This window comes from Hyla sarda, chromosome 2 (assembly GCF_029499605.1).
Source record: "Hyla sarda isolate aHylSar1 chromosome 2, aHylSar1.hap1, whole genome shotgun sequence".
Taxonomy (NCBI): Eukaryota; Metazoa; Chordata; class Amphibia; order Anura; family Hylidae; genus Hyla; species Hyla sarda.
The window spans coordinates 278,180,372-278,206,668 of NC_079190.1; the positions used below are offsets into that span (position 1 = coordinate 278,180,372).

General features: G+C 42.7%; 1 protein-coding gene across 2 annotated transcripts; it reads left to right on the forward strand.

The window, feature by feature from the left end:
- The first annotated feature begins 519 nt into the window (after positions 1-519).
- On the forward strand, positions 520-25,796 carry SFPQ (splicing factor proline and glutamine rich). 2 transcript variants are annotated; one of them, XR_008888791.1, is made up of 12 exons: positions 520-1,600; positions 2,242-2,430; positions 4,655-4,956; positions 5,065-5,160; positions 5,280-5,476; positions 5,773-5,857; positions 5,978-6,092; positions 6,170-6,215; positions 6,300-6,418; positions 21,506-21,557; positions 25,540-25,608; positions 25,732-25,796. XR_008888791.1 is itself a non-coding variant. In XM_056557208.1 (10 exons), exons 1-10 carry the CDS (start codon positions 701-703, stop codon positions 13,021-13,023), a joined length of 2,199 nt encoding a protein of 732 aa, XP_056413183.1. In that variant the 5' UTR covers positions 524-700; the 3' UTR covers positions 13,024-17,724. The 2 variants fall into 2 exon arrangements, 1 of the variants encoding a protein (XP_056413183.1); XM_056557208.1 differs by lacking the exons at positions 21,506-21,557; positions 25,540-25,608; positions 25,732-25,796 and adding an exon at positions 12,874-17,724 and having other exon boundaries at positions 524-1,600.
- The last annotated feature ends 501 nt before the right edge of the window (positions 25,797-26,297 follow it).

A 26,297-nucleotide genomic window follows, 5' to 3' on the forward strand; every position in this document is an offset into this window, starting at 1 on the left:
GACACCGCTTTAGTTATTCTGCCAGGCGGGTACATAATAAATGGAAAGTAAAAGCAGTGCCCTCCTAACTCTTTTATCAATTTTATATATATATATATATATATATATATATATATATATATATATATATATATATATATATATATATATATATACATACACATAGATAGCTATATAGTAAGCGAAATCTAAATCGCAAAATCTGAACATAGCATAGACTGGTTTACATCCGCATTGTCTTAATGGGAAGAGGCCCTCCGCGCCATCTGTTCCTACTCCAGCCATTGTTATCTGGCACTTTGTTACATTAATTCACACTGCGACAAAATAACGCTTAGTAGCCCATCTGCCTGTGTGTGAGCCATCACAAGGAACACCTCAACCCCAACTACTGCCGCTCATACATCACGAACACATCCGCTTACATTTCACAGCGGCAGTAGGTAAACCTAGAAGGAGCCCTATTGGGCGTAAATTATGCCAATCACCACACGGCCCAATCACCGCTGGAGTTCCCATTCCCGTGAACAGTCTCTGTCACCAACAGGCGCCCGCGGTTAGCCGTTCGGGTCTCTCTGATTGGTTATTGTCATAGGGGGAGTAAACCTAGGCTTTCTACATAAGTAAAGGACAAAGCATCCTCACAGTCTTCGTCGCCATTTTGCTGTGACGATCAGTAAAAGCAGAATTTCTGTGAACGATGTCCCGCGACAGATACCGAAACCGTGGTGGAATGGGCGGAGGTGGAGGAGGCATGGGGTTGAACATTTACCGTCGGGGGAACGGTGGCCGTGGAGGTATGGGCGGCATGTCGAACTACCGAGGACACAGCTACATGGACTCCAACAGAGGCCCTTCAGGTCATTACAACCAACAGCAGCATAAACCTCAGCAGAACCAACAGAAGCCCCCGCAGAACCAACAGCCTCTGAACCAACAGGCGCAGAACCAGCAGGCGCAGAAGCCCACGCAACAACCGCAGCAGCAACAGCCGCAACAGAAGCCGCCGCAGGTGAATAATCAGGAACAGAAACCTCCCAGCCAAGAAGCCCCGAAGACCGCGCAGACTCCACAGACCCCCGCGGCCAAGACTCCCGCCGCTAAGCCCGCAGCGCCGCAGACCCCAGCCGCCTCCCCGCAGACTAAGCCGGCGCCGTCCCCTCAGCAGAAGCCCGCCACTACTCCTCAACAGCAGCAACCGCCCCCCGCCACACAGAAGCCGGCCCCCCCGAACCAGGCCCCAAAGCAGCAGCAGCCGCCGCCTAAAGCCGCACCTCCCGCCGTGCAAAACGCAGCTCAGCCGCAGTCCCATCCACCGCCCCAGCAGCAGCAGAAGCCTGTACCGCCACAGCAGCAGAAGCCTGCACCGCCCCAACAGCAGCAACAGAAGCCTGCACCGCCCCAACAGCAGCAGCAAAAGCCTGCACCGCCCCAACAGCAGCACAACCAGAACCAGCAGAGGCAGCGGCCTGGAAACAATCCCCAGCCCGGCCAGAAGAGGCCGCACCAGTCCAGATTCCATTCACAGCCACCGCCAACGAAACCGGAACAGCATTCGGAGGTCGAAAGCGATGTTCGTGACGAGGGCGGATGGAACGATGTAAGTGTTACCGTGTATACAACTGCCCTACTATAGTATATTATACTGTCCATGTGGTGTAGGCGTGTATTACAGCCTTCATCTTGTGCCGTGTGAAGAAGGCTGTAAGATGGCCGCCAGGGCTGTGCCGTCTATTGTGTCGCCTCCATTTTGAGTTAGGCCCCGCCCCCTCGTCTGCAGTTATCGTGTGGCTGGGGTGTCGCTGCTGATGGCTCACTCGGTTCTAGAGACCGGAAATAGAGTATATATGGAATATAGATATAGGTGTGTACTGAGACCTCAACCTATGTACACATGGGGTGCCGATGGCTGGAAATGGGGTGTGTACATGTAATATAGGTGTGTGCTGTGAGATCTTAACTGATTTACACATGAGGTGCTGAAATGGTGTATATATGGATATAGGAGTGTACTGTTCTTTCACGATTTATAAATGGGAGTGCCGATGCCTGAAATATATACATATGTGTACAGATATAGGAGTGTTCTATCTTTATATGCATGGGGAGTGGGAATGCTTATCGCTCACTCATGTCTAGAGGCTGTATACACACAAATGACATGTAGTACTGTGGGTTGACGCTGTTTATTTACCTGTTTACTGTAGATACTATGGTAACTGTTATTCCTGTAATTCTCAGGGGGTCAGGGCCACTCTGTCTCTTCTAAAGAGACCTGGAGAGAAGACTTACACCCAGCGCTGTCGCCTCTTTGTGGGAAATCTTCCTAATGATATCACAGATGAAGAGTTCAAAAAACTGTTTGGCAAATATGGAGAACCCGGGGAGGTGTTCATCAACAAAAGCAAAGGTTTTGGCTTCATCAAGTTGGTGAGTATGGTGCAGGGATGGCAGGGAGAGACCACAGAATGTTTTACCCCAAGGCCGCTTCAAGTCCTACCACTGACTGCCTTGTACATCTCAGTAGCATGGACTTGTCCCAGTGATGGGCACCATGCAGCCGTCTTTAGAACAGATCGGTAATAGAATGGTCTTCTCTCATACGCGAACAGTTTTTTTTTTTTTTTCCCAAGCATGGTCCTCAAGACCATGTTTTGTTGAATAGGTTTAAAAACATCTAGTGTAGAACTTCTTTATATCTCCATCTAGACCTATATGTTTGTTCCAGATGGTGATTAGCATAAACTAAATAACCCCCAAGTGATTCCCTTAGCCACATGACCTGCCACTTTGATTTGGCTGTTTCCCTCTGGTGTGGAAGAAAAACTGACAAAGCCAATTCTATTAATGGGATCATTCCTTCCACTGTGTGCTAGTTTGTCTGTTAGTCCAGGACCCATTAAGGGAGATTGTCCTACCAGAATTTGAAACTTTTCTAATAGTGAAAAAGCCTTACTGCACAAAACTGACCCCAGAGCAATGGATGTTTATGGGCACTGTCACATGCCCACTGAAGAAACTTGCTGACGCCCACAGCTTTACTGTGTGTACTAGAAGCCATTTGTTTGACTTGCATTGAGCATTTAATAGGAACCAAAGGACAAGGGGGCAGACTTATCAAAACCTGTGGGGGAAGTTTTTTTTTTATCATAAACTAGTCTCATTGCTTTGGGCTACTGTACCACCCTTCCCCTGCACAGGTTTTCATAAATCTCCCCCTTGGTCGGCACATAAGCTGGTAAGTTCTTATGGTAAGAACTGGGCCAGTGAGCATAGTCGTATAAAATAAAATAAAGCTGTGGGTCAGGGAATTGCCAGCATGGTTTCTACAGCATAATGGCATCTTTTACTTTTGGCTGCCATAAAGCTGTGTTCACATTAGCATCAAAAGCTCCATCTGGACTTCCATTGCAGGTTCTGGTCAAAAAACAAACCTGTAGTGCCATCCCTGTGAGTAGTCTAGGTAGAGCTGGGTGGTATGATCAAATATGTGTATCAAGGTATTTTTGTAACTTATGGCGCATCCACGGTATATAACGGTATTTCTTTCAACCCCCGTGTGAGCAATGTGACCTGCGAGCGATGGCCACACCCAAAATCATGTTAACCGCCAGCGCTGATCTGCTCCCCCCGATTATCAGCCAAGTGGGGTACTACTCACATGTCACCCGCAAGCACTGCCCTTTACCTCTTTGTTGGGGTGCCGCTGGCGCTGGCACTCGCTGTACGCCAGTGGTCTCCAACCTGCGGACCTCCAGATGTTGCAAAACTACAACTCCCGGCATGCCCGGACAACCAACGGCTGTCCGGGCATGCTGTGAGTTGTAGTTTTGCAAATGCTGGAGGTCCTCAGGTTTGAGACCACTGCTGTACGCTGTATCCCTATGCCCGGGCTGCAAAAGATAAAGAAAATAAACTTTAACTTGCTTACATCGGCCTTGCGCTGGGGACTGGAACGTCGGACAGCCGTTCCGACCGGTGATAGGCTGACGTCTGTCCGACGTTCCAGTCCCCAGCATAAGGCCGGTGTAAGTAAGTTAAAGTTTATTTTCTTTATCTTTTTTTTGCAGCCCGGGCATAAGGATACAGCGTACAGCAGTGGTCTCAAACCTGCAGACCTCCAGCTGTTGCAAAACAACTCTCAGCATGCCCGGACAGCCGTTGGTTGTCCGGGCATGCTGGGAGTCGTAGTTTTGCAACAGCTGGAGGTCCGCAGGTTGGAGACCACTGGCGTACAGTATAGAGTTCCAGCGTCGGCAACAGAGGATGGCAGTGCTTGACATATGTCAGTAGTACCCCGCTGGGCTGATAATTAATGGGGGGGGACAAAACGGCGCTGGCGGGTCACAAGTCAGCAAACAGAAGTTCATGACGAATGGAATCACTAACTTTGCTCATCTCTACTGACAACCACTAGATATGACATGTCCAGTCAATGTCCTCAACTGGTCATGTGCTTATTTACATCACTTTTTCTGCTGATGGGTTCTCTGTTACAAAGTAACAGTGTGAAATTAGTGCTAAGCATGGACCAGGTGACCACTGGTCATACATTTGGATTAACTGTAATACTGTGCATCTTTGTATGGGCTGGCTTTACATGGGATACAGGAAAACAGTGTTTTAATGTGACATTCTGTGCTTAAATTTGTAGGAAACTAGAGCCCTGGCTGAGATTGCCAAGGCAGAATTGGATGATTTCCCAATGAGAGGTAGACAACTCAGGGTACGATTTGCCACCCATTCTGCTGCTCTTTCTGTGCGGAACTTGTCACCATATGTATCAAATGAGCTTTTAGAAGAGGCCTTCAGCCAGTTTGGACCGGTTGAGAGGGCTGTGGTTATAGTGGATGATCGCGGTAGATCCACTGGAAAAGGAATTGTTGAGTTTGCTGCCAAACCAGTTGCCAGAAAGGCCTTTGAAAGGTGTACAGAAGGAGTGTTTCTTTTGACGACGTAAGTTTTTTTTTTTTTTTTTTTTTTTTTTAAGCAGACTATTTGACTGTCTTAAAGCTGTATCTTTTGTGTTGAGGCTGTATACTTCTACTTAAACATCTCTTCTAGGACACCAATGCCTGTTATTGTTGAGCCCTTGGAGCAATTTGATGATGAGGATGGTCTTCCTGAGAAACTTGCCCAGAAGAACCACATGTATCAAAAGTAAGTAACCCCCCCCCCCACCCCAATTAACTCTATAATGGACAGTTATGCAAAGTCTTAAATCTACCTTTTGTGTTTCATGACACCTGAACGGTCTAACCTTATCAATCTCTTAACAGGGAGAGAGAAGTACCACCTAGGTTTGCACAACATGGCTCCTTTGAGTTTGAATATTCCCAGAGGTGGAAGTCTCTTGATGAAATGGAGAAACAGCAAAGGCAGCAAGTTGAGAAAAACATGAAGGAAGCTAAGGAGAAGCTTGAAAGTGAAATGGAAGATGCTTTCCATGAACATCAGGCCAACCTGCTTCGACAAGGTTGGTATGATAGACTTCAAATTTACAAACTGGTATTAACTGTAATGTTGGGCTCCTTAAGGCATGTTCGTCTACTGCATATTTTAACTGTTGGTTACATATTTTGTATTGGTTACACATGATGTATTAAAATTCAGTAATTCCTGGAAGAATACATTTTGACACAGAATCTTATGGTTCACAATTAAATGTAGATTGCACTTCTGGTTCTTTGGAGGAAAGCTTGTATAAAACCCTGTCTGCTGCCTTGTGCAGTAAAACCTATTATGCCACCATCTCTAAATATATTTCTTTAGATCTGTTGAGACGTCAGGAAGAGCTTAGACGTATGGAGGAATTACACAACCAAGAAATGCAAAAGCGTAAGGAGATGCAATTAAGGTAAGACAACAATATTGCTATCTGTGCTAATTAGGTTTGTTGGCTTTATTTTTATTTAAAACAACCCTTTCCCTTTAATGCTATATATAGTTTTTAATCTCAACAAATCTCTTTAAACAGACAAGAGGAGGAACGGCGGAGGAGAGAGGAAGAACTGATGCTTCGTCAGCGTGAAATGGAAGAGCAGATGAGGCGCCAAAGAGAAGAGGGCTACCGTATGGGATACATGGACCCAGTGAGTGGCAGCCTACAATGCATATTTGTTGTTTTGTGGCTTTTTAAATGTATCTAATAAGATTCTTTACTCTACAGAGGGAGCGAGAGATGCGCATGGGAGCAAACTCTATGTCAATGGGAGGTAAGAAAACTTTGCTTGTGCTTGGTAAATCACAGCTGGAAACTAGTCATTTTGCATTCACCCAACTTATTTACTTTTTTAAAGATCCCTATGGTGCAGCAGCACAGAAGTACCCACCCCTTGGGACACCTGGTATGGCTTATGATGGTAGCCCAGGTGTGACCCAGGCAACAATTGCTTCATCTCTTATGGCAGGGGAAATGGTAATGTATCCAGTTGTCATTTGATAGTGACCAGAACTAGAATGTTTAGAAATCAACCACTAGAACATCTAATGATAGTAAATTATAGTAGTTGCACTTGATTCAATTACAGCATTTTAATAAAATGCTGAAGTAATGCATTTTTATGTTTACCAATTTAGTGATGTTGCTTTGACACTTCAGTGCTAGAGCTTAGGTTCTTTCTAGCAGTTTACCCCGGTGGAAATATTCAATTGCATAATTTTCCTTGTCTTTATGCATTGTACAATATATAGGGTCTGGGTAACTTGGGCAGGTATCTGGGGGTCTCACGTATCCTGTAGTAGGCACCTAAGCCAAGTCTGCTTGAAAAGAACAGACCTTTAGTAAATGAAATAACAAACAGCATTTTCATGTTTACTTGACTGTGTGGTTTAATACCTCATGAGCTACTGGATTTGTTAAGTTTGAATTTGCCCTGGGAATTCATTGCCCATGCTATTAATCAGGAATATTAAGTTTACCCTCTACGCCTTTTTTTTTTTTTTAAAGTACTTCAGCTTTTTTTTTTTGTACCTGCCTATTGCCAATCTATCCCTGACCCCCTCCCTGCCTTTACATTTATTTTATTTTTTTACTATATTAAAAATGGCTTTTTGTCTGCTTGGTGGTAGTGTGCTCCCTTACAGGCAGACTTTCCCAGCAGGCACAAGGTCACTGATGCCTGCTGGTTCCGACACTTCCGCCCTTAGTTCATCTATACAGGGTGCCTCCAGTTGTTTCACCACTACAATGCCCAGCTTGCCCGGACAGCTGTTGGTTGTCGGGGCATGCTGGAAGTTGTAGTGGTGAAACTGGAGACACACTGTGTTGAAAACATATCTTTGTTATGCGCTGCTACCCCAAACCCCACCGCAACCCGCTCTATCAAACCCCCACCCCAAAAATAACTCGCCGAAGTGCAGGACAGTCGGCGGGGCCGGCGTGAGAGGCCAGGGAGCCAATGCACGCATCCTCAGTGATCAATCCCGTCTGTCTGATTTACAGGCAGGGAGCGAGCGCAGGCTGGCTGACTGAATTGGGACCGATTACCCGACTGGCATCTGTCCTAATTCAGTCGCGACATCATGGCAGGCTGCAGCCGGCCACTAGGAGGGAGACCCCTAGTGGCTGGTTTTCAAATATAAAATAAACTATTTTAAAAAAAATGAAAGTATATTAATGTTGTAGTAACATATCAACATATGAAAAAAACTTGGACAGTGTCCATTTAAATCTTATATATATATATTTTTTTTATTATAATTTTTTAAATCCTGGGTGTAATGATTAGTACCAGACTACAGCATATATTGGTGCTTTAACTGTTTTTTTAAAATCAATTATTACAAATAAAAGCCAAAATATCATGTCACAAAAACATTAGTCATCACAAACCGCCCCCCTCAGAAGGGGAAGAGGAGAAAGAAAAAGGACCCTGGGCGTTGCCTGTACACCCTGAATCAGCTTCCTTTCTGTAATGCGTGGCGCCGCGTCAGAGGGTCGGGCCGGCCTGTAACAGCCTGGACCGGTGGCTAACGGCGCATGGCACGAATTATGGTGCCGCGCACTATTAATCCTTTAGATGTGGTGGTCAAAGTTGATCACCGCAATTACAGTGAGAGTAAACTACCCCCAGCTAGCTCAGTGGGCTGTTCAGGACCGCCGTGGCGAAATCGCGGCATCCTGAACAGCTGGAGCACACAAGGGGAGGGCCCCAACCTTCCTCCTGTGTCCAATCGCTGAATGACTGCTCAGTGCCTGAGATCCAGACATTAGCAGTCAAGCTGCAGAATCATTGTTCAGTTATCAATGTAAAAGATCATTGAACTCCTCCCCTAATAAGTTTGAATAAACACAACCCCCCCCCCCCCCCGATGGTCAATGGAGTACGCACAATTTCCAAAGTCCAAAATAGCGTATCTTGTCACTTTTTATATCCTGAAAGAAAAAAATGAATAAAAAGCAAAGTCCAGTCAATACAAAAATGCCACCGCTGAAAACTTCAGATCACAGTGCAAAATAATAGGGGTCAGAAGATGACTATTTTATACATATAAATTTTCCTGCATGTAGTTGTTTTTTTTCCCAGAAGTACGACAAAATCAAACCTGTGAGTTAGGGTATCATTTTAACCGTATGGACCTACATAATAAAGAAAAGGCGTCATTTTTTTTTTTTTTTTACAAAAACGTACTGTGTAGTAACAGAAGCGCCCAAAAGGTACAAAATTGCGTGTTTTTTTTTCTTCTATTGCGTTTTTTTACATTTTTTTTTTTCAGTTTTGCTGTAGATTTCTAATTATGTAGAATTGGTGGCGCAAAAAAGCCATCATATGGATTTTTAGGTGCATAAATTGAAAGGACACAAGGGCTTCTAAAGGAGAAATAACGTAGGTAGCAGTTAAACTGACAGGTAACGTGAAGGCAGTCCTTTCCCTATGTGACAGGATTGTCTTTTTCCTGCTCCACACTTCTATGATAATGAGACTAGAGTAAATGCTGTTTGTATATTTAGCAGACTTTGGACACTGCAGGATTTTATATCTGTTGCAGTTAGCTCCCAGCTGTGCTATTGCAAAGTAAAAAAAATTATGGTCTGCTTCATTTCTGCAGGCTTGGTTTAGAGAAGTTTTGTTTTGTGGCAGTAGTTCTCTTGCTCAGTTACTTTGAACATCCAACTGTTCTAAAAAATACTTGATCAACTTTGAGTATAGTAATCTGGGTGATCAGCTGGTGATCATCCCCTTGCTTTGTGCCAAGGGTTAATGACGTCTTGTTGGTAAACCTGGAATTTGTCAGGTAGAATCAAATTTGAGTCTCCCATGGTTAACATGCATGAAAGATGTGGTGACCCTTTCACTGCAGAAATGTCATGAACAGCTTTCTAAATCTCACTTCAGACTGTGTCACATGTAGCACCACTTGCCTACATGTGTTACCTTGGATATTGTATGTAACATGGCTTTAAAGTTGGGTACTACTTAAATTACATAGCTGAGTTTAAAGTTCTGGTGATTGGGACATTCGAGATTACTAGGGCATTGCCGTTGTCAAGAGTTAATGATCGTTCTCTTGTCTCTTGAACATAGCCTATCAAAGGAGTCTTGTGGGTTTCCTTTTACTACTCCGGTTGCTCAAAAAATACTTATACCTGCCTTCCCCAATTCCCCTGCAGCTGTATCCAACCGCACCTGGTTTATGGTGCTCTACTTCCTACAACATCCTGTTAGGAGTAACTGTCTAACTAGCCAGTCACTGAGGCAGGTTACTGCAGTCACTGATGGGCTGAGCAGGGATTGGAGCACGCAAGTAGTTTTTAAGCACCCAGACTTCATAGAAAAAACACAGAAAACCTTTTTAAACTAGTCTAAAGCCTCTATTTAAAATGTAGCTGTGCTTTTGACAGTGTTCCATAATGGCATGGTTTTTACTGTCCTGTTTGTACTGATCTGTTGGCAGATTCCAAAAACTCAGTTGACATAAAACAAGGTCCGGTCTTGGTGCCCTACTTTAAAGGACAACTCTAGAGGAACACTTTTTTTTTTTTTTTTTTTATGTTCCTGTTAGTGATCGACCAATTATCAGTTTGGCCGATAATCACGATTTTGGACATTATCGGTATCAGCAATTACCTTGCTAATAATGCCGCCCCTGTCCTCTGCCCCATCGCCTCCCCCCATCCCTGGTGTTCTAATTACCTGTTCCCTGGGGTCCGCAATACTTCTGGCTCCTGCGCTGTGTAATGACAAGTGACGTCCCCAACGCTACATCACTGTCAGTGCCCAGTGTGCAGGAGGCCGACTGAGCCAGAAGTATTGCGGAACCCCGGGAACAGGTAATTAGAACACAGGGGGTGGGGGGAGGCGATGCGGTGGTGGTATGTGGGCAGAGGATGGGGGGCAGCAGCGGTATGTGGGCGGAGGATGGGGAGGGGGGTGATTGGGCAACTGTGGCGGTTAGACTCAGGACCCCAGGGCAGAAAGGGGGAGAGAAGCCGGCGGCGGTCTCTGTCGCGGCAAAAGCTGCTGCAGTACATTGATTTAAAGCGCCTGCTTTAAATCATTGATTTGCAATGGCTTTTGCCCCGCCCGGGGGGGGGGGGGGGGGGGGGTGAGCGGTTTGAAATGGCCAATACCTTATACCGGATATAAGTAATATAAATTGGCCTGAAAGGTGACAGATTATCGGTAGAGATGAGCAAACTTACAGTAAATTTGATTCGGCACAAACTTCTCAGCTCGGCAGTTGATGACTTTTCCTACATAAATTAGTTAAGCTTTCAGGTGCTCCCGTGGGCTGGAAAAGGTGGATGCAGTCCTAGGAGACTCTTTCCTAGGAATGTATCCACCTTTTCCAGCCCACCAGAGCACCTGAAGGCTGAACTAATTTACACAGGAGAAGTCATCAACTACCGAGCCGAGAAGTTCATGACGAATCGAATTTACTGTTTGCTCATCTCTATCGGTATCAGCCCTAAAAAAAAAAATCTATCGGTCTATCCCTAGTTCCCCTGCCCAGGCCTCAAAAACAAATAAACTTATACATACCTTCCTATGAGTCCCCGTTGGTCCAGCAGTGCTAACCCCATTCTACTTCCTGGGGATGCCGCAGAGCAGTCTGCATATTACAGGCCGCAGCGATATCCCACCCTGGCCAGTGATGGGCTGAGCCCACGGTCATGTAAGGAGCTCTGATATGCCGATGGCTCTGCGGCATCCTCATCCCCAGGAAGTGGAATGAAGTTAGCACTGCCGGACCATGAGTTTTTTTGAGGCCCGGGAATGTGTTCCACTACAGTTGTCCTTTTAATGCCAACAAAACTACTTAAAGGGGTATTCCGAACTGCCTTTATCTTGTCTGTCCTTTGGTACCCTCAGTGCAGCCTGGTTTGGCCCTGAGATGTGTGGGATGTCCCAGAGTTCAGGCCAGTGGCATACAGTCTTATGCTTGTACAAATTGAAATACACACTTCACTTGAACTTACTAGTTATCTTTCTGCATTTATTGTTAAGACTGAGGACAGGGGCTCATATATATGCAGGGCTGTCCTAGAGAGCTGTCACTAGTATTGTAATTAGAGATGAGTGAACTTACAGTAAATTCGATTCGTCACAAACTTCTTGGCTTGGCAGTTGATGACTTTTCCTGCATAAATGAGTTCAGGTGCTCCCGTGAGCTGGAAAAGGTGGATACAGTCCTAGGAGACTCTTTCCTAGGAATGTGTCCACCTTTTCCAGCCCACCGGAGCACCTGAAGGCTGAACTAATTTACGCAGGATAAGTCATCAACTGCCGAGCTGAGAAGTTGGTGACTAATTGAACTTACTGTAAGTTCGCTCATCTCTAATTGTAATCGCACAGATAAGGTGGTTGGTCTGGGGTCCCCTAATTTCATCGTGCCAGAGAGAATAATGTTCCAGGCCAATCGCTGCTTTTAGAGTGAAGTAGTCTGTACCCTAAGGGTACATTCACACACGGCATATTTGCTGCTGCGTATTTTATTTTCTCTGAAGTCAATGGGTAGGAAAATACGCAGCAAAATATGCCACGTGGGAATGCACCCTTAAAAACAAACCAGGGAAGGTGGCAAATGCATATCTTTAAAAGATTCAAGAAAGGTAACTATTGTAGTGCATGTCAAAACATGAGGTTAAATAGTATATTTGAGATGCGATTACCCCTTTAATTTCATGCATATCAAGTGGCAAAATACATGTTCACCATGCAAAGGGCAGCACAAACTTTGCCAACTTCATTTTAACTTTTTTGCAGCAAATGTTTTACAAATGATCGTTCCTGTCATGACTGCTTTTAACAAGGTGGTGTCTCAGCTTGAGAAGCACTGCCCTAGAAGCACCATTAGGATTATCTTGTAAGCAACAATGCCTGCTTATGATATGGCAGTATTCTGTAATGTAAATTTTCCGTGGCAGTGTACCACATGTTGGTATTCTAAAGTGTTAAATAACCTTAAGTTAATTAGAACATGGCTTAATGATGTAATTCTGCACAGCCATGCTGTAGTTTCTAGTGCTTTACCAGTAAGCATTTAGGACCATAAACTTGTAGGTTTCGTTACCATACATGTAGGGTCATGTGTGATTTAGTTGCAAAGATACTCGGTCTGTATACAGGAGTGCATTTATATATTGACTATGGCACCATAACTTCCCACTTGCTCATCTGATGTGCTTTCTTGAGCCCAGCCAGAAGTCTATATGAAACAGCTGACCTTTATCAATTGTGGGAGCGTATCTCATGGTATGTGATACTTAACTAATTTGCAAATTACCCTTTTTTCCTTTCTATGTTCCTCGTACCTGTGGATCGGCTCACTGATGATTGTATCGACGAACCTTGACTACGGACCCTTCTAAAATAACCATATTATACACATGGACTTCTTCTGTAATGAACGGAACTTGTTTTTCAATAGCGTAATGATCGGTTTGCCCAGGGCAATGCAGGGACTCCCAATGCACAGGCTTCCAGAGGGATTGGGGCTGTAGCTCCTGCAGCAGCTGCTGGAGGCTATAGCAGGGGAAGAGATGACTATGAAGGGCCAAACAAAAAACCCAGGTTCTAAACAGATTCACTGAAGTGTAATTTTTTTTGTTTAATATATTTTTTTTTAACTTTCATTTTAGCGAGAAGGTAACACTTTTATGGATGCCTCTGCTTGACCCAGTATTTGTAAAGCCAGTTAATATATACAGATATCATTTTGTGACACATTCTCATTTGTTTTATGACAGTTTATGTGGTTTCCCTTATCTCCCTTTTTTATATATTTTTAAACTGTGCTTGAGCTATACTGGATGCTATACAATGCTCTTGGACTATGTCATTTAGGTTTCAGTTGACTGGGATAACAGATCTCAGGAACTATTAAAGACCTCCTTGGTTGTGGCATGGTGAGACTGCAGCATGACTTGCCTTGCCTCTGACACTCAGTGACGGACTGTAAAGTCAGATAGGCAGCACCACACCATACATTTTAACCATTCTGTGCAGCACAAATGTGGCTGGCTGTGGTATTGTCATGATGGTGGTTTAATTCTTATAAATGTGTGGTTTATCTGCCCAGTATTCTGGGCAAGATAGAATAACACACTAATCTTTATGTATTTGAGTATTGTGACTTGAGTAGAAGCTCCATGAAATGTCCTTGTAATCCGTTGTATTAAAAAAAACTTATAAATAAAAAAAAAAATGTGGAATGCTTATTGTGTTGGGTAACCATACAGTCAGTACTGAAACAGGACTTCCAAAGCATGGAGTTGTGTACAGCATTGTGATCTGACTTCATGAACTTATATTTCAGTAAGTGTCTACATCTCCTCTGTAACAGATACATTGCTGGAATAGGTTTCCATCAGTTCATAATTATTCAACCAGGAGAGATTCTCCTGTACTTAGTAGCTAATGTTATGGGTAAAAATGGGACATTGTCCCCATACTACTTGGGAGTTTGTAGAGACAAATATACTATCCAAGAATAGTCGCAAGGTCTTGCTTTACTTTGCAAAGGACTTTTAGTAACTGAAGCTCTCTAGATCTATACTAGTTCTAACACCATCCCTTGTGGTAAACTTTTTTTTTAATTTTTTAAAACTTGAGTATGCTTCTGATACTGCTGCATCTGAACAGGCTGTGTATTTTTTTTTTCCCTTCATTTAAAAGGGACATGAGAACAATTCCTAAACATTGTTCTATAGTAAAACTATATACTGATGAGATGATGCATGAAGACACGAACAAGCCATAAATATAGTAAATTCTGTAGCAAACTTTTTTTATATGGGACATACAAATGAAATGCTATAGGTCTACATGCTTGGGCTTTTTACTGTATTTGTAATGTTAACTGTAGACCTGATCCTGGAAACTAATATTGCCTGTCTAAAACACTTCAGGTGTTTAGCCAATTCTATCTATGGCTATGACTTCCACCCCCTACAGTATGTGTGCAGAGTTGGGTCTCTAGCATTCTTGCTAGAATGTTCAACACATGTAAAACTGGAAAAGGAATAAATTCTTGCTTTTGAATTAAAAGGGCACTCTACAGTGATGGCATATCATGGCAAAATACAAACCTCTGGCACACTTAATAGGGAATTGAAACAAGCCCCATCTCTTGAATTGGCAGATGCCACTGCCTGAAAAGCCTAAGGCCTTCAGTCTAACCCCTTCCCCCCCCCCCCCTCCATATTCTTAGGATCAGTAGGGGAATCAGATCTGAGTTCCGTCAGTGTTAGTATAGCCTATTGATATGCAATCACTGTGACTGACCCTTTAAAAAAAAAAAAAAATACTTCAAGATATAATTGTTTTTGCTAATCAATGCAAAAATTGGTTAAAATCACACAATTATCAGGGCTTGGAATTCCTTAATGGGTATGCATTTAAGGTTCCGTTTTAGTAAAGATTGAGATTACTGTTTATATGATATCCAAGCAAATGGGTTAACTTTGCCTTAAAATGCACATCCAGGTGTCCAATAAAGTTCTTTATGGGAACACTAGATTCCCAAGTGGCTCAAAAGAATCACTGGCCTCTTAAATAAAATCTTGCACTTTACAGTTAATTTGGCCTGTAGTCTTACCTTTCCACTGAATAGGTGGTTAATGTTAGTTTGGGGGTCCCAATATTCCACTTGGGGATTCCAGCAGGCAATCTCTTCCTGTTCTGGCAGCTAAATGACTTTCTAGGAGGCATGAAGTAGAGATGCATATGGAATCTGCTGAGCAATGATCATGCATACCCCAGTAACCTAACACTTATTACCTGTTTAGTACTTGGTTACTGCAGAAAGTTGCCATGTGTAGTCTTAACTAATCTTGTAGGTTGAAGACTTATGGAAATGACTCTGTGCTAGATTTTCTGTACAAGCTACCCTATTCTAACTGCGCAGCTAGATGGTGATCTTTTATACAGAGAAAATCAAAGGACTAAACTAACTTGAACCACTTAATTTGTACAATTAAGGATACAACAATCAACTGGCTTTTTCTCCAAGGTTAATTCTGTGTTTTTTAAATTTCAGTGTCTTGGGAATATAAAGCTTCAACATTCTCAGGAGTAGGCAGTTTCTCATACCATTAATGTTTAAAGCCTGACTTTTTTTTTTTTTTTTTTTCCCCCTAGAATGGCACTTGTTTTGCTTTATATAATATCCAGTGTATAGCTGCAAGCATACACTTCTGAAGCAGGCAAAGCCATTCTCTACTGTACTATTAGAGGGTTCGGGTTCATGCTCCAAAGAGACTAAATGTCTACAGGTAAAGTAGTTGCCAATCAGTAGTCGAAAATATATGACATTGAGCCTTTTATTTGCAAATAATTAATGAAAACCCCATTTTTTTTTTCTGCATTAGTTCTGCTAAAATTTGTACAAAACTTGTAAACTTATTAGACTAGTGTCCTAGAAGTTATCAGCTATTCATGTGAAAAGGCAAACTACTGTAAGAAAAGCTAGTTTGTCAATTTTATTAACGCAATGGCCCTGACTTACTAAGAGTGGAGTTCTGTTTGTGGGTTTTAAGTCCCTACAATATTTTATTTTATTTTTGTCCACTATTTACTAAGGCTTCCATACATCTAATTTTTTTTTTTAATTTTTTTTATTACACATGCTCTGATCTATGGGGTTTTCCGCAGCTCAAATCCACTACATTTTCTTTGGAAACCTTGGTAAATATGCTGGGTTTTTGTGAAAACGTGGGACACGCAGCTTTTTTTTCCGGTGACTATGCCCACTTTCCCAACGGCCACCCCTTTTTTTTTTTTTTTTTTTTTTTTTTTTTTCCCCCTGGGTTTTCTCAGTAAAATGGTTTTATATTTTTTTTTTTTTCTGGCACTACCCAACACTGGGTTTACAGTAGTAAATCAGGGCCAATGTGTTATTTAAAGATGTCATTTAGAAAAACTCAACATGTCAAAAGTTTTGACTTGGATGAAGCGCACACTCTACCCTTAGTTCTTGCTCCAACTATCAAGGGGTTAGTGCAGCACAGACTCTGACAAATCAAAACTTGAACATCCAAGTTTTTCTAATGACTGTATACACAGTAGTTTTTTTATTATTTTTTATACCATAACAGTGTCTAGAATTGCCATAGATTGTGTAGTTGACAAATAATTCAGTGGCACTGCCATGTGCTCATAGGCAATTTTAGCAGTCAGGCATTTGCTGGACCCCTTTATGCCAGTGTTTTTACACTGCAGGGTTCGTAAAACTATATAGAAGTTTGGGGTATAACTTTGCAATTGTTCTTGTTTGGATCAGTCAACCTCGTTTAGGGTTTTCAGTTTCTCAATCTGGGAATAAAATTCTAGACTTGTTTAAGAAGCTGGTTGTATTTGGAACATCTTTCCCCTCGAGTGCTTCAATTTTTTCAATGCAGGGTCACCCAGAATAATTAAAGGAAAAGTGGTCAGCCCGTTCACCCAACCTACACCTTATACACTGTCTTTTATAGTGTGGGTGAACAGGGGTCAGAGGGGTAATTTACTTAAATATGTCCAGAAGGTCCCCCCAAAGTGAATCGTGCAGTGGGGGGCAGGGCTTCATCAGCTTAATTTACATATTCATTATCTCCTAGTGAAGTCACTGGGCGCACCCCCCCCACTGCTCGATTCACTGAATTAAGCAGTGGATCTTCTGGGGGGACATATGAGGACCTACTGGATATATTTAAGTGACCCCTTGTTGGACTCCTGTTCACCCACACTATAACCCAGTGTGTAAGGTTTAGTGTGGGTGAACGGGCTCAGTTTTCCTTTTAAATACCATTAAACGGTAATAGTGCTAATAACAGAAGATGGCTGGTAATCAAATATTACGTTAGAGAGGAATGGGGACTCTGTTCGCAGTAAATGCCATTGGCAAGCTTGCTAGTTGGCAAACCTATGTCCTTTAGAAAATGTTTGCGTATACTTGCTGTTTAACGCAAGTTTCATCGTTTTAATATCAGCTAGTTAACTCACTGTCAAGGTCTTCTTCACTTAATCCTGGCAAAGATGTGTACTTCAACTTTGTGATCTTGGCAGCCAGAGGCATGGGAACGCATTTACGTGTTAGCCACTTCATTTGCACGTACAGTCTTAGTGGCCGTCTGTAGCAAGCAGTTCTGCAGTGCATAACTTTGAGGAACATAGTGCTACCAAAGGACTGTAGGATCCGGGATGTAGTATTGCCGCTTCAAGATGCTCAGTGCTGACCGTGTTCAGGTAGGTACATAAGAAATCCTCTACCTTGGTGAAATACTGTGTTAAAAAATTAAATTCTGAAATAACACTTCTGTTCAATGAAATGCAGTGCAGCACTTGTATGGGTATCTCAAAGCACAAAGTATGATGCTAAAATTAGCAGCAGGCATCTTTGCTACTGTAATTGACAGGAATTGCTGTTGGGGTGGGTATTTGTGTTTACTTGTAACAGTAGTTCAGGTTTCTGGTAATGGAAATTACATGGAATCTTTACTGTGCATTCTGTATGATTTGCTTTGAAAGGCCGCATACTTTAAGTTCACGTTGGTCAAACTTGTAAAGCCGTCACAGTCAACAAAACTGCCTTATGAGTTGCACTGGTCAACTGACTGGCAGGAAATGGATAAGAACTTATCTAAAGAGGATGCAAACATGTCCCTAGGTTTTCTATATGTAGAAACCTGATGATAACCAGATTTCATACAAAGGACAAACCAGTGGACTTCTTGTTCCCCACTTATTTACCAACAGATCCTCCAGCATTTTCCAGTCTTCAACCCTTGTGACTAGTGGAACTTGGACTTGTACCTAGTCTCTTGTCCATGGCATTGGGGGGTCCCTTCACATCTCCAAACTAAAGACAACTCTTCCTTTTCCCAGGATTTTAAAGCTTAGTTTGTTAGGGTGATAAAAATACACCTCTCTTTATAATTACCACTACTGCTCGCTACTAGAGAAGTAAACAAAGCATCTTATCTTCACCAAATTTGTGTAGTGCTATGTGATTGGTTACATTACCAGAACTTAAGATAAAATACTGTATTGTCAATAGTAAAAACCAGACAGATGTAGATCTGGGCCAGTGTATTGATTTGCCCTACAGATATAGATCAGTTGTCAGTTATGTAATCTTAATCATGACCTGGCTTGCACACTAAAACTTGTGAAGTAAGTCACATTTATTTAAAAAAAAAAAAAAAAACACTAACAGTACCCACATAGAAACCAATTAGATTACTTAATTTTTCAGGCAGTAAATAAATAACTTAAAAGCAATCTGATATTAGGCAACTGGCCCATTTTTCCTCTTCACAGGATTGGATAAATCTCTCCTCAGTGTTTAGAATTCCTACTTTTCCACTCTGACTTCGGGTGTTTCAATGCAGGTAAAATAGGCAGGTTGAAATGTGGATAGTAAGAGGGCTACTGTAATACTTAGTGGCAATGTAAGTTAGACACATGAAGCTGGAGCATTGAATGCTTCAGTAAGGCAGTGGTTTTGGATTCTGAACAAAGCATTGCAAACTGGAGTCATTGGAAAGCTAAGGGAGACTTATCAAAACCTGTGCAAAGGAAAAGTTGCCCATAGCAACCAATGGATTGCTTCTTTCATTTTGCAAAGACATTGTTAAAAATGAAAGCGAGCTGATTGGTTGCTATGGGCAACTTTTCCTCAGGACAGGTTTTTGATCTCTCACTAATGTCTGCAGTTTTGGCTTCTGAAAAAAGTGACTCGCTGGAGTTAGAAAACCACCACCACTGCTGCCTACCAAATAGTCACCTGGGTGGTATTACAGTTGGTACTAGTGAAGATGTGGTCACTTTTCCAGTACATTTGTGCATTTGTGTAAACATGCATAGTCGGTCCCAACACTGATCTCATGGACTGTACTGTTTAGACAATTACATAGTTGGAATGGAGCATCAATAACCTCTTAAAACAGGAAATGTTTTGTAAAGTGTGTAATGCCTGGTCCATACCTGGCAGCCCCAAGATTTCAGTAGCTGGCGTCCAGCATTTGACAGCAGCTTTCTTGCATGCTGCTGTAAAGTTGGCAGTGCATCTAAACTTCTTTAGGAGTGCAGTGGTTGACATCTTCTCCCTGTGACTTGATAGCTTACCCGTTGTTGCAGCAGCCTAGGCCTCCGTGACTCCATACCACTTGAGTGCAGATTTACTAGAAATGCAAGTGATTAGAAAAAACGCCCTCATCTCATTAGCTCAAACAACCCCGTTCCCACTTCTCAAAGTGAACAGAAAATAAACCTATTTTGGTATCACTGCATTTAGGAATGTTTGAGCTATTGAAGTTGAACACTACTGAAGCCGCAGGGTGACTGGTGTAAATATTTGATTTTAGTTCAATTTGTCAGAGGTGATGTAACAAGAGACAATGCAGTTATTTTTATAAAATAAAATGAATGCCACAATGGTCCTAATAAACTACAGATTATGTTGCAAAAATTAGTGCTGTCTAAACTTTCAGACAGGAAAGTAGAAGTGCTTTTTTAAAAGTAGGAAGAATTTTTTTAGTTATAACAATCTGTTCAATATTTTACTGCACATTGGTGTAAATTCAATTTTCACCTTTTTTTTTTACATGGTTAAAATTAAAGATGTCATTAAAGTACAATTAGTCCTACAGAGAACAAAGCCTTATTATGGCTCTGTAGATGGAAAATTGAAGTTACAATTTAGAAGAGGAGAAAATCTAACCCTTTCATACAGAGTTTTCATTCAAGGCTTTGTGCAGTATACATTCAATTATCAAAATAAACATCCATGGCTGTAGCCTGTACTACAGATGGAAGCTTGATTGAAATTTGGCAGTGCGTTCTAGGAAATCCACCTTTTTATAATCCCACATTTAGCCTACCCCTTTTAAAGACTTAGGAGGAGGCTTTAAAGGCTCTGGAAAACCGTGGTTAGCTTACACCTTGCTAAATTTCAAGTCTGGCACTGTTTGAGAAATCAAGGGTTCATAACTTGAAAACAATGTTCTTGTGTATGCGGACCTACTTCTGTTGTGGTGGCTAGCTTCATGTATATGCAGACTTTATTTTTTCGTCACTCTTGTACTGTTAACACTCTAGTTGAGCAGTACTGGTTTGTCTTTAAGGGAATAGGTTTTGTAACTTTCATGCATATAATCTGATTTTAGAAGAGCAGCATCAGTAGTGCTGCTCTGGTAATTCCGCGTGCTCTATTGATGTGAAGCTTTTCCTTATGATAAATTTGGAAAGCTGCGAAATGAGAACAATGTAATTCTTAGGTCAAGGTGATAAAGTGCTGCACTGTGTTTTGGTATTAGTAACTTTGCCTTTGGGGGAAAAAAAAATCAGAAGTGTTATTTCAGAATATAGATGCTGCTGGAGGGTACACTCACAAGTGTGTGTTTTGCTACAGATTTTCTGCTGTGGATTATCCTCACTAAAGTCCAATGAGTGAAAAATTGGCAGCAGCAAAACACAAACTTGTGAATGTCCCCTTAAGGTGCATACTTGCTAATTTTAAATGTAATTACACTGAATTTTTTTTTATTTCACTGCACCTTTTTAAGTAGCAATTAAACTGGGGATGTAATGAGGGATTTGTGGGGCTATTGTCTCAATGAAGCTGGTTGAGGCAGGAATTTGTGAATTAATGGGGATGGTGGCATTTTACTCATGAAATGTGTCATTTTGAGCTACAAAATTATATAGAAGCTGCATAATTTGGCTGGTTCCCCCTTTTATATCTGTATCCGGGAAGTATACAACTTGAACTAAACTGCAGCAACAGCTCACAAGTCTGTACTGCTGACATATTTATTCAATTCTGTCTAACCCATTACATATATATGTACAGCTTTTTAAATGGACACTATTAAACATGCAGCAGTTTGGCAGTGCGGAGTAATCTCTTCCTGTCCCATTTCTTTACATATACAGTATTTCATTATATTGCTTAAATTCAGCCATCTGGCTTTGCTTTGCCCCGAGACTTGTAATTGGAATTATTTCTCCATGGCTTTTTTTATTTTAATGGTCTCAAGTTTAAAATATTCATTTTATTACTGTTTCATTTTTCTCTCTAGATATGGAATCCAGATACTGGCTGACATAAACTACTTAGTCTTCTTGGATAAGGTGTGTGTTTTCTGGTTGAGGGTAACTTTTGACATGTCAAGACTTGATCACTCTGGGTCAAAGTGTTTAAACCCCGATCAGGCTCTAGATACTGCTGGGGAAAATGTGCTTTTGCTTCCCAGCTGGCCAGAATCTCCTGCCTGTTGCATAGGCTTTTATGGAGCCCTTCTGTTGTTGGATGGAACACCGGACTAGGAAGTAAAGTTCACTTCTCCTGGTGGTATTGAAGATTGATGGGGTCTGGACACGGGCCTAGAGTTTTTTTTTAACATTTTGTCATTTTCTAAAGGATGGAAGTTTTAAAGCAGACCTGTCATTTTGGAAAAATCTTAAGAATCTGCACGTTTTTTTTGTTTTTTTTTTTCATAGCTGATATTTAGGCTAACTGCTGCTACTAAGCCCTTAGGGCACAGCTTTTTCTCATTACCAGTAGTATAAGCAGGCACAAGCTTTCCCTCTGGTCGGGCACAGCATTGAGTGCCCTGAACAGGCTAGCACTGGTGGGGCTTTACAGAGGTCTAGATAACCCCTGCCCACAGGATTTTTAAATTTTTGCTCACATAGCACCTTAAAAAGGCAGCACCTCTGGGAAGGGGTTACACCTAAACTGCTTTTGAGAAGCTAAAGGGATGGGGACATTACGCTGGAGCATGGTGAACATATAGCAATAGGTACACTGGTATGTATTCATGGGACAGTTGTCTTCTCATCTGACCACGGATAAAGCTTAGAGCATCTAAGAGGAGTTTGAAACTTATTGTGATAGCCTGTGCTGTGTGCCTCCAGATTATCCAAATTGTGAGCTCTGACCACAGGGATACCCCTCGATCACTAGAGTAGCTCCACTAGAACAAATTTATGAAGTGACTTATTCCCTATCCAGTGGAAAGGGAAAAACTCAGATTTAAATATTAAAAGTACCTATCCCAGAACATGTCTGGCAAATGTTGACTTTAGGTATACAGACAGATGGCATAAAAAATAAATTCAGGCAAGATATCTTACAAACATGTGGCCAAACTATCAAATGGCCCTTTTGACTGGCTTGAACAGTATGGTGTAATCTATAAAGTGTAGCATAAAGTAACAGAATTGGATTTGCATGCTGTTGAATGTCAGCTGTATTTTTTTGTGCTGCAGCATGTGTACTGTGGTTTCTTTGCAGCTAGGTGTTGAGCTGCATTCACATCACGTTTTTCCCTATGGCTGCCGGGTCCAGCTGGAAAACGTCAAAACCAGGCGCTCCCATATCCCAGCCCAGACTGGCACCAAATTTTATTCACTTAAATGAGCTGACCGGAGTCAGATAGGGACACTGGTCGGCTCATTTTGCCCTGTATCTGGTTTTGTGACCAGACCTAAAACCGTAGTATACTGTGGATTAAATGGAAAATTGTCACCCTGATCACCTACACTAAACCCAATACACTGGTTTATAGTGTGGGTGACCAGGAGTGCAAAGAGGGGTCACTTACCAAATTCCATCCAGTGGCTCCTTTGAAATTGTCCAACAAAAGTCCCATTCTCAACTGTTACCTGCATGCAGGAGGTGGGGCCTCGATGGCTGTCTGCCCTGCTTCTTTCTGCCTCCTGAAACAATATGCCTCTAGGAGTATATTCAATGTCTGCTGCGCTCTGAGGCAGGAGCGCAAGCGCAGTTAGTTTACAGACAGCTCTCTTGTCTTAGTGACATGAGTCGCATGTCACATAAGCGCTGCGAGGCCAGAAAGCCCTGGCAAGATGAGCTCTCATGTCACAAGGACATGAGAGCTGACTGTAAGCGAACTGCACTTACGTTGCAGAAGTGCAGAATTTGAATATGCTAAGAGGAAGATTATTTTAGGAGACAGAAGCAGGGGCAGCCAGCAGGGCATGTGCGTTTCCCATTGCCGTCCATGTTAAAGTGTGTATATAAATAAATAAATTTAAAAAAAAAACTTATGCGGTTGCAGTATGGTTTTCAAATTGGAGTCAAAACAGTGGTTGGCCACATTTTTGTCTCGCCAGTTTAAAAACTATACTGCAACCGCATACTTTTTTTTTTTTTTTTTTTTACATGATAGTCAATGGGAAACGCACATGTATACAAACCGTATACAGTTTTTACTTTGCACATGCACATTTGCATCCTAAAGTCCCCACCCAACACCCCTCACATTAAATAATGGACAAAATTATCAATCACTTATATATATTTTTTTTTAAATGGACTGAACTGTATGGCTTACTTTTTTTTCCCCATACTGTTCCATCCGTTTTTTGCCTTACGGTTTTCTTTAGAAAAACGGATTGAAAAGTGTGGCAAAAACATGATGTGAACCCAGCCTATGGCTGGGTTCACACTGTTTTGTCCCATACGGGAGCGCATACGGCAGGGGGGAGCTAAAAGCTCGCGCTCCCGTATGTCACCGTATGCGCTCCCGTATGTCATTCATTTCAATGAGCCGACCGGAGTGAAACGTTCGGTCCGGTCGGCTCATTTTTGCGGTTGTAAAAGCGCATACGGCGCAAAAATGAGCCGACCGAACGTTTCACTCCGGTCGGCTCATTGAAATGAATGACATACGGGAGCGCATACGGTGACATACGGGAGCGCGAGCTTTTAGCTCCCCCCTGCCGTATGCGCTCCCGTATGGGACAAAACGTAGTGTGAACCCAGCCTTAGCTAGGCTTTTCGTCTACTTTTGGATTACAAACTAATATTAGGGCTGTATGTTGTGCTCTGGAGTAGGGATCGACCGATTAACGGTATGGCTGATATTTTTGGCCGATCACTATTTTGGGCATTATCGGTATCGGCAATTACCTTGTCGATAATTCACCGCGATCGCCCTGACCCACCGCACCGCGTTGCGCCCCCCCCCCCCCCCCACCGTAGTGCTGGGCGGTATACCGGTATGAACCTGATTTTTTTAAATTTTTTTTCCCATGGAATGGATTTTTGCCCATACCGCTATACCGGTCGGGCCCCTCCCCACCCTCCGAGTCAATAAAAAAAATTAAACTTACCCTTAATGGGGGTGGTCCGGGCCATCCATCCTTCCTGTAGTGTTCGGCGGCATTCCGGGTGGAGGGTGAACCGGTCCGGGCTGTCCTTCTCCGGGGGTCCTCTTCTCCACTCCGGGCAGGCTCCAGCCTAGTACGCTGCGTAGACGCCGTGACGTCAGGTGCAGCGTTACTAGGCCGGAGCCTGCCCGGAGTGGAGAAGAGGACCCCCGGAGAAGGACAGCCTGGACCGGTTCACCCTCCACCCGAAATGCGGCCAAACACTACAGGATGGATGGCCTGGACCACCCTCCCCGGACGGTCCCTGCAGCAACTGGGAAGGTGAGTCAGGATTCTGGGATGGACGGGTCTGTACAATATACTATACCTACAGTAGGCCCTCCAGCTGTTGCAAAACTACAACTACCAGCATGCCCGGACAGCCAACAGATGTCCGGGCATGCTGGGAGTAGTAGTTTTGCAACAGCTGGAGGCACCCCTAGGCACGGCAGGGGGGAGCGGTGGCGGTGATAGGTCTCAGGACCCCCCGGACAGGCAGGGGGGAGAGAAGGGGGGGGGGGGGCAGCGGCGGCGGCGGCCTATGGCACCGCAAAAGCCACTGCAGTGCATTGATTTAAAGCGCCCGCTTTAAATCAATGATCTGCAGTGGTGTCGCGGGGGATAAATAGCCGATAACTTCTACCGATATTCCGGTATAATTTATCGGCTATCAGTCCTAACCTCCACGGATTATCGGTACCGGCCCTAAAACGATATCGGTCGATCTCTACTCTGGAGAACAAACATTTTTAAAAATATGTAACTTTGGTTCCTGCCTTTCCTTAACTTTGACACTAGTTGATTTGAAAATTGTATAAAACCTTCCAGTACATCCTCTGGAGCATACAGAAGCTATGTCATCTCTAGTCAGACGTGGTGCTTCCAGATTATGACCATGAATGAAATTTAAAATGACTAATGCATTTCCCTATTACAGGCTATATGAAATTGTCTTCCAGTCTGCGGCTCCTTGAGATTAACTTCAAAAGGTGGAAAAGAAAAACAGGTATACGGCTGTAAAAAGTTGTAAAACTAGTAGGATCTTATCTGCAACAGACTATTTCACAGTAACCTACAGTGTGATATGCTCAGTTAATGTGTTATTTTTTTTTTTTTTTTTTTTTTATAGGACTGCCTGCTGTTGGCTTTAAAAGATGTTATTTTGTAAATAAAGAATAAAAAAAAAACTCTGGAGTGGCTTTGTTTTAACATTATAAAAATTCACAATTTTTTTTACATTTGTCGCAAGCTCTAGAGCCTGTTAATACACACATGCAGCTGTAAGTCACCTTCGGGAGAGCTCTGATGAATGGACTGGATTAATTCAGGTTTAACATGATTGCCCACATACTGTTTTCATTGCTTGGCAAGCAGTACCTTGAAAGCAGTGGATACACTAAACTTGGCCAGTCCAAGAACTTAGATTTTGGTGGTAAAGAGGCAGTAAAATACAATGGGTACCACAAAATACATTGGGGGCATCAGTATAAATCTTCACACTTGGCTTACAGAATAAAGCTGGTAGAATTTTGCCTGTTCTAGATCTGGGTTCTCAAACTGGCAGCTCTCCAGATGTTGCAAAACTTCAACTCTCAGCATTCCTGACAGCCATTAGCTGGCTGGGCATGCTTGAAGTTGGAAGTTTTACAACATCTGTAGGGTTGCCAGTTTGAGACCCCTGTTCTAGATGGGGAG

Bases quoted from the DNA above. Each gene is read 5' to 3' on its own strand.
- SFPQ (XM_056557208.1), top strand. From the start codon at position 701: ATGTCCCGCGACAGATACCGAAACCGTGGTGGAATGGGCGGAGGTGGA. The intron at 5,858-5,977 runs GTAAGACAACAA...CTCTTTAAACAG, and splicing joins CGTAAGGAGATGCAATTAAG to ACAAGAGGAGGAACGGCGGA. The intron at 6,093-6,169 runs GTGAGTGGCAGC...TTTACTCTACAG, and splicing joins GTATGGGATACATGGACCCA to AGGGAGCGAGAGATGCGCAT.